Source organism: Schistocerca serialis, chromosome 5 (assembly GCF_023864345.2).
Source record: "Schistocerca serialis cubense isolate TAMUIC-IGC-003099 chromosome 5, iqSchSeri2.2, whole genome shotgun sequence".
Taxonomy (NCBI): Eukaryota; Metazoa; Arthropoda; class Insecta; order Orthoptera; family Acrididae; genus Schistocerca; species Schistocerca serialis.
This window is the reverse complement of record NC_064642.1, coordinates 143,556,684-143,570,812: the sequence shown is the minus strand read 5'-3', so window position 1 is coordinate 143,570,812 and position 14,129 is coordinate 143,556,684. Positions and strand designations below refer to the sequence as shown.

Below are 14,129 nucleotides of genomic sequence, written 5' to 3'. Positions count from 1 at the left end.
CAACTGAATAGGTGTTCTGTTCAAATGTGTAACTAGCAGTCTAGTATTATTCAAGAAAGACTAATTACAGAAATCTGTCAAATTACTCTCAAACATCTCCAGCCTTAGTATTTGGAATTGGACGCATCAACTTCACTCGTCTAAGGATGCTTTGTGATTTTATTTTCAAGTGTTCAGATAATAAGTCAATAATAGTAATAATACTTATTGCCAACATTAAAAATTCTACAATTCCAAAAATACTTACATCTCCAAACACTGAAAATGCCTTCTCTAAAAGTTCATTTGACACCCAAGGTGTTAGATTTTTAACTTTTATAGCAGCTCCAGGTGGTGCAAACCTAACTTTAATTGAACGGCCTTTACGTAGAGACCCATCAAGCTCTCTCTTTGCCTTTTCAGCATTTGCACGGTAGTCCTGAAACACACAAATATCACTTCTGTGTATTTACCTTACACTGTAGGCACCAACGGCAGGTGCGCACGCACCTTCACACACATGAAAAACTTACCATGCGTATGAAAGCAAAGTTCTTTTCCTTGTTAACAAACTGTTCAGCCACTTCTCCATAGGGGCTAAACATTTCCCTGATTTCATCGTCAGTAACATCAGCTGTTAAATTGCCTATATATAATCGGCAGCGGCCGGAGAATTTTTTTTCTGTTGTATCCATTGGTGGAAGATCATGTGTTGGAGCCATCAGAGCAGCTAGCCGTTCATTCAGTCGATCCTGAAATTAAGATTAATTTACTTCAATACATTACAAAATCACTGGTTCAGCAATTTAAGTTGTAGCAAACAAAATGGGGCCACTACCACCATCTAAACTTTATTTTTATTGTACCACATGATTAATGAAATTCAAACCTTTTCAACATAGCACTAATCAATTTAAACATTGCAGTTGAAATTATGTTGATGTGGATACAACTTCAAATGTATTAAGCAGCCTATTTGTTGTTAGAAATTCACCATGACCATATTGCAACCAAATCATTTGGCAATGTTTCCATACATGAATAAAAGGCATCAGTTTCCATTGGCACAATGTATGGCCTACTCATTCTGGCAAGGTGAATTTTCACTCATACCATCTATTTTACTCATATACAAATACCTTTTTTATTTTATTCACATACAAATACCAATTTTAATTTATGTCCAGTATGTAGGGTCATTATGTCTCAATGAAATTTGTCAACTGCATTTCTGTACAATCTGTCAGAAAGTTAATGATCTAAATACTAAAGTGGAAGTCACCAAGGAGAATACCATAAGACATTGAGGACCATCATCAGATTTACAAGTCATTAATGATGCATCGTTTGGAAAATTAAGGCATTTGCTCAAAACTTTTGTTAACACATGAAATAATCAAGTCATATCAAAAAAATATAAGCTGTGTTGAAAAGTCCCTTATGTGTACTAATATGCAAATAGTTTCAATGCATCACCCAAAAAATCAGAATGGAACAGAACACGGCAAAAATCTGTACGATGTTATCCCACAGCGTTAATGTTTAACCTTAGAGAAGGCATGCTGTGCAATTTGTACACATGTCAAGAATAGCTATCTTTCTGTTATCAAGGTAAACACGTACAAGCTAAATTACAGTCTACTCCACGATACGCCAACTCAGCCACTTCACAAGTGTTGGCCGGCACCAGTGAAAGCATCGGTGCTCAGTTGTGCTGGTGGGGTGGGGGAAGGTGTGGGAGGCAGGCACAGCACTGTTGTGTAGTAGTTTGGTGAATGGGGCTGGGCACATAAGACCACATCAGGGGGCTTACCAGTATTAAAACAAATAATAATGCCAATTTTGTGTACAGACTGAAAGAGTAGTTTTATTGCACTTCTTAGTTTGCACCAATTTAGAACGTTACTTTTGATATCACTTGAAAGAGACTAATTTTCTGATATATGGAACAATCCTTTTGGCACTTGCAATTCGAAGTATAGCTTCCAGTGAAAAAGTATTTTCACAAACAAAATCTGTTCCAAACATAGCAACACATTTTAAGGCGGCAGCATTAATCCTCGTTGATCAATGTCTTTATAAGATAGAATCACCATTGTAACAGTAATAACGATCTGTCAGAATTTAACCACACTGTAGTTTTATCAGCTAAACATTGAGACTTAATGGGTACATATTCCAGGTGCACCAAAAAAGTTGGTCATATAAACGAACTGCAGATTTTACTTGTTTTATTTCTTCAGATTTTTATGTAATGACTAATGCTTGTGTAGTCCCTGATGGTTACATAAGTACATAAATTCAACGATTTGTGTGAGGAAAAATTATCCAAATTTCCTACTTGAAGCTGACTTAAAAAGCAACATCTAACAATTTGAAACTTTCAATTCGATCACACACAGTACTGATTAATTTTTTTCACCTTGTAACAAGATAATTATATCTTGTGACTACCCTGTGGTGTCTTTCACGAAAGCAAGGTCACCGATCCATTGCTCATCATCCAAGTCCGACTGGCAAACCTTCAATATCAGTGAACATAGCCATTTCTTGTGAAAAAACTGAAAAAGGTTGAGAATACTTTTGAGCAACTTAACCACTGTTTGGCACAATAAAACGTAATGTCTTTGTGAATTGACTCAAGGCCTCCCCAAAAATCCTTTAAATTCCCAGTGATTGAAGCTCTGCTTTCTACAAAAATTCACAATTTTTACAAGTTTATCCATGATAGACCTAAATTTGTGGAAAACTATCGCACATAGCTGTTCCTGATGTAAAAGGCAGTGTACTGTCAAAACTGGGCGAAGCCCAGCATCACGCACTTTACATACGACTTTGCAGGCATTCGAGCAACAACTGCCTGTCGTTCAGAATCACCTAGACAGCCAGGAAAATACCTTCCACAGTTGTATTTCTGACATCCAATAGTTCCTCAGTAACAGTGAAATCTTTCCCAACACCACCTATGGAAATTGAAAGCTGAGCTATGCTGCGACTGTCAGTGCTCTCATCAAGGGCAGTCAAGTGCTCTACAAATTTACAACATTTATTGTGCAACTGCTCCTTTAATTCAGCACAAATTTCTTGCACTCTTCAAGAAAATGTTTGCTCAGGACAAGCATAACACCTCAAATTGGGCCACTACAGAGGGGGCTACTTCCAAACACTCTACAAAATTTTCTTTTACAAACTGGCTGTCCGTAAAAGGTCTTGCACTTTGTGCAATTTCTAGTGAAGCAATGTAGATCGCTCAAACTGCCCTTTCAGGTGCACAATTCAGCTCACATGTCTGCAAAACAGCAATAATTAACTTTAAAATCTTACCACACAAAACAGTCTCTCAACTTAGTTTATTTAACAACAATATCCGAGAGAAATAGTGCAAGTTTTCTTATACCTATAAGTAAGGAGAATTACAGAAAGGCGTATTTTGTTTTTCTTTTAGAATGAACAGAAAAAAAAAACACAGCTTAGCTCTTCAGATTGTGGCAATTCTGATTTTAATTTAGTAATCAGTTTACTTCTGGCTGGTCTAACAACCTCCTTGTTTGTTGAATGTATATTCGTAGTGACAGCACACTGTCGATGCTTTGATATTTACGTTAGAGTGGTATATTACGCATAACACTTTCTCTGACTTTAGAAACAAATACGAATCTTCACATTCAGCACTGAAAAATGTGCATACCTAAATCCGGACCACCTCTGCTCGTGCTTAATGCTCGCAAGACAGATTAAGAGAGTCTCATTCAATAAGATTCTAAATGAGTATTTCAACACACTGAAGGTGGCGTGAGCGTGAGCACTGTCACACAAGTTATGCTACAGCCACTGCATGGGGGAGAGGATGGAGGGGAAAAGCACCAGTGCCACTCAGCACAGAACCAGTAGGCATAAAGCACTAAGTGCTGGAGTTCGCGTGGCGTGGTCAAATCTTAGTTTAATTACACAACTATAACATAAATTTACAGTTTGTTAACTACCTCACTGTTTCATTACATAATCATAAAATAACCCTTTCATTATGTCACTGTCACGTCACGTAAGCGTTTCCCCACAGTAATGACCCACTCAAAGCACTAGACAATACAGTTGCATCACATCCCTGCTGACCCCTTACTTTATCAGTAATTATCTCTTAGAAAACTGCAACATTGTGGGTTTGCAGTTAACTCTAAATATGGGTCATTTTTTGCAAGGATCTTACATTTCTCATCTGCAGCTTACTTGGAAGTATGATAACATAACTTGTAAGTGTATTAGCTGAAGCAATAATGAAAGATTATAAATGGGCTTAAAATTGTAAAACAATGGGATGGTACAAAATAATGTCATTCGTGATTGATGCACTTTGTGCACAGGCACACCTGGTCCAAGGTTAACTAATGCAGTGCAATTACACAGAAACTACTGCAGCCATGTCTACATGTTGCTGTTGTGAAATGCGACTTGTCTTTATGGGTTTTGGAACAGACATGTCCGTATTTTAAATTCTTTAAAATCTGGTTCCAGATATTTGAACCAGGGTATTTCCCTTTTGTGGATGAAGTCATGCAATGCAAATATCTACTACTCAGTATTTTTATATTAAAGCGTATGCTATACACAAAATGCTTCGTTTACACTTAATTATAAAATTCTGTTTACACTTTCCATACCCTAAAATACTTCATACCAGAAAAATGAAAAGTAACTAACAAAGACTATTTTAGTTGCCACTAAGTGGCAGATTTTTTACACAAATATTTTTATGCTTATAGGCAAGAACTATGGGAGGAAAAAATAGCACACTGCAATCTTATCTCAAACTTGTTTCACATAAGAATGCGTATTCTATGCAAAAAATATTTTAAGTAATTTTGCTAAAAACGTCAAATTTATTTGTTTTAAGTTTTAAATTTAACAATAAACTCATGCACTCATATTAGGAGAACACAATCTGAATGACCATTTGTTAACATATTGCATAGTGCGTGACCACTACACAAGCTGCCATTATCTGAAAGGGGAATCCCTATTTATGATGTGAATGTCCGACAATATGTAAAAAACTGTCTTCAGTCATTGCTCTAGCCTTGTTTAAAGCAGAACATTCTTACCGTATGGTTTCATAAGAGAAGTGATTGACAATATAATTATGGGAAATCAGTAAATGCACACCAAAACTTTCAAGTACTTCAGCATTTAAGCAGGTAGTAAACATAGAACGGCTGCTTCGCATACAACTTCAAGCCAAGTTCTTTTAGGTGAAGTGGTTCATTTTCAAATACCCTATTTTTCAAAAAGCTCTGAATATTATGCAAATTTATGCAACACATTCCCTTTGTGTGATATTCTTGTATATAAACTGGGAAGTCCAGTACTCAGAAGATATTTCCTTACAAAACACAAATTTTGCAATAGCAGAACTATCAAAATTAAAACATCGGCATTATCAGCCAACAAAAGTTCATTTATTCAATGAATCTCTGCAGTTATGAGCAGATGAGGTGAAATTTGATAATGTTTTGCTCTTTCTTACAGATGCTGCACCATACATGAGTCACCCAAGGGCATATCTGTAAACTTCCCACACATGATAAATGTGAATGTTGTAGTACGTTGTTTATGCAGAGTAGGTAAGCAGATACATACACCGTATCCTAATGAGGACAAACTTTTCTCACATGGCAAAAGGTTGGCAACAAGAGTTTGTTCACAGCCAAACATCGTGATAGTACACTTCCACCTATACTCATAGTTTATCATTGGGTGGTGGTGATTTGTGGTGAGGGGCATTCGACATCATGATCAAGAAAACCCTGACAAGTCAGCATGCCAATCTCAAGGTTGGGTACAAAGGCTGTTCCACATGCTAAGCAGTTATGCCATACAATTCCACATCAAAATCTGTAAATTGTTCCAGAAGACACACTTCAAAACCATATCAGGGAAAACAGCAGAACTGAGGACATTCTTTTGCTGGGACCCATCTGCACACTTCAAAACCATATCAGGGAAAACAGCAGAACTGAGGACATTCTTTTGCTGGGACCCATCTGCAGAAACAAGGATAAAACTGTAGTATGTACTTAAAATGGATGAAAATGAAGTTGTAAAAACAATCTGGAGTACAAGTTTTCCTGTATTGTCAAGCTTAAAATCAATTTGGGCCTCTGAAGAAACCACGGCAGCAATGTGTTCCATTCCTTTCTGTGTATTTTGATGTCTGATAGATCCTTTAGACAGTCAGTAGCATGTATCTGAAACAGCTTGCTCACATTGGCCTAATTGCAGAACAGCTGTTCAAAGGTGGGTTGGATCAATGCACTAAATGCCTATGACACTGCACTAAATGTTGATGATTGAGGTGACACACAATGGCCAAAAGGATATGGCACCAAATCCAGAGTGGTGATTCGGCAGCCTCTGCACACGGACTCCAAACTGGACTGGTCCGAAAGGCTCCAGTCGGTATACGAATGCCCTCATAGTGGACAGTGCCTAACATCTTTAGGTAGGAAGTATGGGCTGATCTGTAGACCATGCTGATAATATAAACATAATGGAACAAATGCCGTAGAAAACTGGAGGTGGGAACTGAGAGCTCCTCTTGTTTTTCCACTAAGCCATTTTAAAACATTTAATGACTTGAAGCCCTCTGTTCGTGTGTCTTTCAGGTGTGGGAGCTAAGTTAATTTCGAGTCTAATAAAATTCCCAAAAAGAGCACAGTTTCATGAAAGTCACAATATTGTCCCCCATTGTGAGCATAGGTAGGTTAAAACTTCGATGAGCATGGTTAAAATTGACGCGTGTAATCTTCTTCGGTAAGAACCAAAAACTAGTTGTCCTGGCCCAGGTCTCCAGCCTCTTAATGGTCAGCCGTAGCTGCCTCATTGTTAAAAGATCGGAGGAAGAGTAAAAGATTGCAAAGTCATCCACAAACAAAGAGCATCTGACAGGTCTCCCTTACTGTGGAGGAAATGCCATGATAGCAATGGCAAACAATGTGACACTGAGGACACTGCCGTGGGGGACCCCATTCTTTGAATATAGCAGTCTCACAAGGCATCGTCAACAAGATATCGAGAATGCTAGTCCTCGAGAAAGGAATGGATAAGAAGTGGCAGGCATCCACACAGTCCCCATTCAAGAAGTTGGCAAAGGATGTTGTATCTCCAAGTAGTATCCTAAGTTTTTCCAAGGTCAAAACACACATAAACCAAATGGTTTTTGTGTAAGAAGGACTCGTGTATCACCGTCTCCAATAGAATTAAGTTGTCAAGGGTGAAATGGTAGTGCCCGAAACCACATTGGGAGCATCTCAGGTGATCTAGGGATTCGAGCAGCAAGATGAGGCAGCAGTTTACCATACCCCTGGTAAGTTGTATGGTAGTAACTGTTAAAGGCACTATGGTCCTTGCCTGGTTTCCAGAATGGAATACTGCCTCCTCCCAAGTCACGGGGTACTGTGCATCAAACCAGATCTGAATGAAACAAGAGAGGAGCTGTACTTTCACTTCAGGTCACAGATGAAGCATGGCATAATGGAACTCATCAGGTCCTGAAGCAATGTGTCTGGCTGCAGACAAAGCCAATTTCAGTTCCTCATGGAGAATGGAAGGTAGTAAGACTTCCTCATTATCCAATAAGAAATTGAGCTTCCTAATCTCCACAGTCCTATTGAAACCAGAAAACCAGGAGCTTGTCTGGATGAAGTAGTTACAGTAAAAAAGTGTTCAGCTAAAACCAGAGATGTCCCTTACTTGACTAGGCCGTAAAGGGACGTGTACTGCCATTGTCTGCAATCCATCTTATTGAATCCCAAAATAGTGCAGTGGAAGTGGACCAACTAATGGAAGTCTTAACTTCGTCCCAGAAACCCTCTTCCATTTTTTATCACTCGCCTCACAGATGTGAAGGCATGAGGGTTTTCTGCTGTTGGATTGTGTTTGAAGTTCCACAGAGCTGTCCGTCTGGCCCTGATTGCCAATCGACTTCTTGCCAAGTTGGGGGAGGGGACCAAACAGCAAAGTCATCATTCCATCAGATTAAGCAAGGAAGGCAGCCATGCCCTTTAAGAGGAACCATCCTGGCATTTGCCTCAAGTGATTTAGGGAAATCATGGAAAACTTAAATAAGGATAGCCAGACATGGGTTTGAACTGTCATCCTCCCAAATGCGAGTCCAGTGTATTGACCACTGCGCCATCTCACTCAGTAGCCAATCAACAGTCTTTATGCCACCAAGGTACAGGCAGTCATCTGAGGTTGCTACTGGACTGGGGATGGACTCTAGATCTCTCAAATGATATGGCCCACCATCTCCTGTACACAATTCTTTTATTCAAAAATAACCTGTCAACTATACTGCAGTGTATACCTGTCAAAGAACAATCGAATGGGCCTGGGGAGTGGCTGTTAGAAGGGAAACTTCCTATTGCAACCTCCCCCCCCATCTCAGATTTAATGGTAAGAGGGCTCTTGACAGTGCTATTTATATGCTGCAGTGAACTGTGTGTCCAGACTGTTCAGTGGGAAGTGGTTACAGATCTAGATTCTAGTGAACACTTCCCAGTGTGGATCCATCTGGCGACTAGAATGGTGGAGGATTGGAGATCACAGGTGGATGATGGTAAGGGCAAATCGGTTGTTCTTTGACAGGTATACACTGCAGGTAGGAGTGTGGCAGTTGCTGGTATTTTGGTAGGCAAGTTCTGCCTTGCAACATGCTTGCGTTTAGACGGTCCAGCCCACTCATTTTTCTCACTAGGGAATGTACAGCTATTACAGTGGTTGGTTCTGTTCTATCACTGTTTTTCACTATGATAGTCTGGCATTGGTCTCCATTGATCGCACTGTGGTTAAATTCTACTGTTCAGCTCCTGCCTCTGTTCTGTACCCTGCAACTGACAGCAAGCAACTCTCACAAGGAACCCCTTGACTGTGACATCGCAAGTTCAATCTTCAGTAAGGCTCAATTGAAAGTGTGGCCTTAACAATTATGACAGGAAAAATACTAGCTCCTAATGACTTAACACGTGCATCAGGAGAGTGACAAATTAAATGCCCAGGAGGTGCAGAGACAACTGCCTATGGAATGTACGAGGGTCACTCCAAAAGAAACGCACACTATTTTTGTAAAAATACAGTTTTCATTCTGCATGTGTGAAAGTTTTACAGTGTGTAGATATGCCCTTCCCACTTGTTTTCAAACTTAGTTCAACCTGTTCCCGTGAGTGGCGCCGTCACAGCATGTCTTCAAGATGGCTGCTACACTTGACGTTCATCAGAAGCAATGTGCTGTCATAGAATTCCTGTGCTGGGAAACATCCACAAGAGGTTGAAAGAGGTGTATGGAGATGCTGCTGTCGGTCACAGTGCAGTTAGTCGGTGGGCAAGCAGGTTACGTGATGAAAGCAAGCACGGCAATATTGAGGACTGTCCTCACAGTGGGCAGGCCTCATACTGCACACACTCCAGACAATGAGCAGAGAGTTAACGAATTGCTGACTGCTGACAGACGCATCACAGTGAACGAATTGTCACACTATGTTGGGATATGGGAAGGATATGTTTGCACAATACTGAAAGTGTTGGCATTACAAAAGGTTTGTGCCAGGTGGGTTCCCAGGATGTTGACAGTGGCTCACAAAGAAACAAGAAAAACAGTATGCAGCGAACTTTTGGAACAGTACGAGAATGGTGGAGATCAATTTCTTGGAAGAATTGTGACAGGTGATTAAACATGGCTCCATCATTTTTAACCAGAAACGAAGAGGCAATCAATGGAGTGGTATCATGCAAATTCACCCAAGAAAAAAATCCTAAACCACACCTTCCGCTGGGAACGTTATGGCTACGGTGTTTTTTGATTCCAAAGGACTCTTGCTTGTTGACATCATGCCAAGTGGAACCACTATAAATTCTGATGCATATATGACAACACTGAAGAAACTTCAAGCTCAACTGAGTCATGTTTGACCACATCGGCAAAAGCAGGATGTTTTGCTGTTGCACAACAATGCACGCCACATGTCAGTCAAAAAACCATGGAAGTGATCACAAAACTCGGATTGACAACACAAACACTGCCTTACAGTCCTGACCTGGCACCATGTGACTATCATCTCTTTGAGAAACTGAACGACTCTTCATGGAACAAGGTTTGAAGATAGCGTAAGGCAGTTGAGAGGGATGGAAATTATGTGGAGAAAAGAAAATATTGTTCCTAAAGGATGTATTTGCACACTGTAAAACTTCCAAACCTGTAGAATTAAAGATAGATTTTTAAAAAATAGTGTGCATTTCTTTTGGAGTGACTTATCTATTAGTCATGGACATCAACATTCAAGAAATGTTAAAAAACCGTTTTAAGTTGCGCCCATAACACTGAATGAAAAGTGATGCACCACTGATCACAAATGCTTGCACCATCTAGATCTAAGATTAATTCTACATCTACATCCACAATCTGCAAACCACTGTGAAATGCATGGCAGAGAGTTATGTCCCTTTGTACCAGTTATTGGGTTCCTGTGTATTCCATTCACATATGAAGTGTAGGAAGAATGACCATCTGAATGCCACTGTGTGTGTGTGTGTGTGTGTGTGTGTAGCAATTATTCTGATCTTATTCTCATTATCCCTACATGGGCAATAAGCAGGGGCTTGTAGCATAATCTTAGACTCATCATTTGAACTCAGCTCTTGTAACTTTAGACTTTCTCAAGAGTTCATTTTTATCTTCATTAGTCTTTCAGTTCAGTTCCTTTAGTATCTATAAGCAATCACTCCCGCAGAATAAACAAACTTTTAGACCATTCATACCTACTTTACCCACAACTGTGCCTACATGATCATTCCATTTCACATCCCAACAAAGTGGTGCGTTACACTCAAGTATTTGTATGACTGCCAATTCCAACTGACTTATAGATTTTAATCATAGAATATAATAATTCCAATCCCAAAGAAAGCAGGTGTTGACAGATGTGAAAATTACCGAACTATCAGTTTAATACGTCACAGCTGCAAAATACTAACGCGAATTCTTTACAGACGAATGGAAAAACTGGTAGAAGCGGACCTCGGGGAAGATCAGTTTGGATTCCGTAGAAATGTTGGAACACTTGAGGCAATACTAACCTTACGACTTATCTTAGAAGAAAGATTAAGAAAAGGCAAACCTACGTTTCTAGCATTTGTAGACTTAGAGAAAGCTTTTGACAACGTTAACTGGAATACTCTCTTTCAAATTCTGAAGGTGGCAGGGGTAAAATACAGGGAGCGAAGGGCTATTTACAATTTGTACAGAAACCAGATGGCAGTTTGGCAGTTGTAAGAGTCGAGGGGCATGAAAGGGAAGCAGTGGTTGGGAAAGGAGTGAGACAGGGTTGTAGCCTATCCCCAATGTTATTCAATCTGTATATTGAGCAAGCAGTAAAGGAAACAAAAGAAAAATTCGGAGTAGGAATTAAAATCCATGGAGAAGAAATAAAAACTTTGAGGTTCGCTGATGACATTGTAATTCTATCAGAGACAGCAAAGGACATGGCAGAGCAGCTGAACGGAATGTACAGTGTCTTGAAAGGAGGGTATAAGATGAACATCAACAAAAGCAAAATGAGGATAATTGATTGTAGTCAAATTAAATTGGGTGATGCTGAGGGGATTAGATTAGGAAGTGAGACACTTAAAGTAGTAAAGGAGTTTTGCTATTTAGGGAGTAAAATAACTGATGATGGTCGAAGTAGAGAGGATATAAAATGTAGACTGGCAATGGCAAGGAAATTGTTTCTGAAGAAGAGAAATTTGTTAACATCGAGTATAGATTTAAGTGTCAGGAAATCGTTTCTGAAAGTATTTGTATGGAGTGTAGCCATGTATGGAAGTGAAACATGGATGATAAATAGTTTGGACAAGAAAAGAATAGAAGCTTTCAAAATGTGGTGCTACAGAAGAATGCTGAAGATTAGATGGGTACATCACATAACTAATGAGGAGGTGTTGTATAGGATTGGGGAGAAGGGAAGTTTGTGGCACAACTTGACTAGAAAAAGGGATCGGTTGGTAGGACATGTTTTGAGGCATCAAGGGATCACAAATTTAGCTTTGGAGGGCAGCGTGGAGGGTAAAAATCGTAGAGGGAGACCAAGAGATGAATACACTAAGCAGTTTCAGAAGGATGTAGGTTGCAGTAGGTACTGGGAGATGAAGAAGCTTGCACAGGATAGAGTAGCATGGAGAGCTGCATCAAACCAGTCTCAGGACTGAAGACCACAACAACAACAACAACATACAATACTATGTTTTACGTTTTGTGAAGAGCATAATTTTACTTTTCTGAACATGTAAGCAAGCTGCCAGTCTTTGCGTCACTTGAAATCTATCAAGAACTGACTAATATCTACGCAGCTTCTTTCAGATAGTACATTACAGGTAACTGCATTATCTGCAAAAAAATTTCAGGTTACTATTAATATTGTCCACAAGGTCATTAATATACAACACGAACAGCAATTGTCACAACACACTTCCCTCGGGTACAAACCAAAAACTTCCACATCTGACAATTCTTCTTCCAAGATAACAAGCAGTGCCCTCCCTACCAAAAAATCCTAAATCCAGTCACAAATTTTACTTGATACCCCATATGATAGTACTTTTGACAATAAATTTATGTAGTGTACTGTAAATCAAGAAATACTGCATCTGGATGAATGCCTTGATCCAAAGCTTTCAGTATGATGTGAAAAAAGGTGCGAGTTGAGTTTCACATGACCTCTTCTTAAGTGGTCAAGGACCAATTTGGGACAATTCTTATGGGTTTTCCATTGTAAAGGAACATTTAAAACAGAGTCAAGCATTTCAGCTTTTGCTTTGCTACCCTCAATTTCAGTTTCTATTTCATTCGCTATATAATTTACACTAACTTTGTTGCCACTAACAGCCTTTACAAATGACCAGACTTTCTTTGGGTTCTGTGAAAGATCAATTAACAATAATCTGCTACAGTAGTCACTGAAGGCATCACGCACTGCTCTCAACAGGCGAAAAACTTCATTCGGCATCTCTCTCTATGGCCCTACACTGTTTTACACATGTTACGCAGTTATCTGTTTCTTTACAGTGACTACACCGCAGATGTTCCCTTCCATTATGAACTGTTCAGCTAGGTACATACCTCTCCAGTGCATGATCAACTATTGTTTAAAACTTTAATCAGAGTTCCTATAATCCTCTGCTGAAAGTTACAAGTTTCTCATTGAGATATGACACTATCACGTAATCTTAAAAAACCCTTGTGTGCATCCCACAGTCAGCTACCTGGGTAGCAGCCTACGATGTGTAGTGCACACCTGACCCATTTAGGGGCACCCTACAGTTCTGAACTCTATGGCCAAGTCCAGGCACTCACAGCCTCGCATGGCACAGAACCCTCAAAGTATCTGGTTCATTCTTCACAATAAACTCTGAACCAATGGGCCAAAATCAGTTCTGATGACAACTCCTCTGGAGTTACAAACACTGAAGGATGTTCAGCTAGATATCCATTCTTACAGAATGCGTATAGAATCATATTGCTGTAATCAGGTTATGAGAACTGATGCAATGTGATGGCATGCAACTAAATGCCAAACAATCTGTCGAGGAGATTGTCATGAATAAGGCATAGCTGCAGATAGTGGAAAAATATATTTCATATGCGCAAATATCCAGAGGCTGAATTTGCCAAGTGGTTCCAGGTAGTATGCCCTGCAATGTCTCTTTTCAAGAGGGATAGTTTGTTCTAATGGAGAGTGATTTTAAAGAGACCAGGAACAAAGCAAAAGCTAGTTATTTTGACCGCGTAAGGGCCAAAAGCAGTGCTCATACCAATAACTTTCCCACCAATTTACCATCCAGATTAAAAGTCAGCTTATCGTATATGAATGTGTTAGGGAATTAATGTTAGTTGATCGTGAAACAACTCTTGGTACTTCTAATTTCCTTTGTTCGTTTCATATGCATTTCCTCTTCAAACACCGATTGGCCGAAGTAGAAGGATGCGTAAGTTTATATCTTCCACAAATTTTCAGGCCACAGATTTCATTATCACACATCTTTAATTTCCTAGCACCTTCACCACTTCCTTGAAATGACAATATACATTGCACACAATCTGGTGT

At 39.5% G+C, this 14,129-nt stretch overlaps 1 protein-coding gene across 3 annotated transcripts in view; it reads right to left on the bottom strand.

Moving 5' to 3' along the window:
- The window catches only part of LOC126481569 (hrp65 protein-like), a 158,361-nt gene that overhangs the window by 134,619 nt on the left and 9,613 nt on the right, over window positions 1-14,129 (bottom strand). For all 3 annotated transcript variants that reach the window (XR_007587592.1, XM_050105424.1, XM_050105423.1), the window contains exons 3-4: window positions 513-731; window positions 248-418 (exon numbers count right to left, since the gene is read on the bottom strand). Coding sequence is in view for 2 of the 3 variants with exons in the window: in XM_050105424.1 (XP_049961381.1) it covers window positions 248-418; window positions 513-731 (390 nt within the window). In the remaining variant the exon portion in view is untranslated. The remainder of the gene's footprint in view (window positions 1-247; window positions 419-512; window positions 732-14,129) is intronic.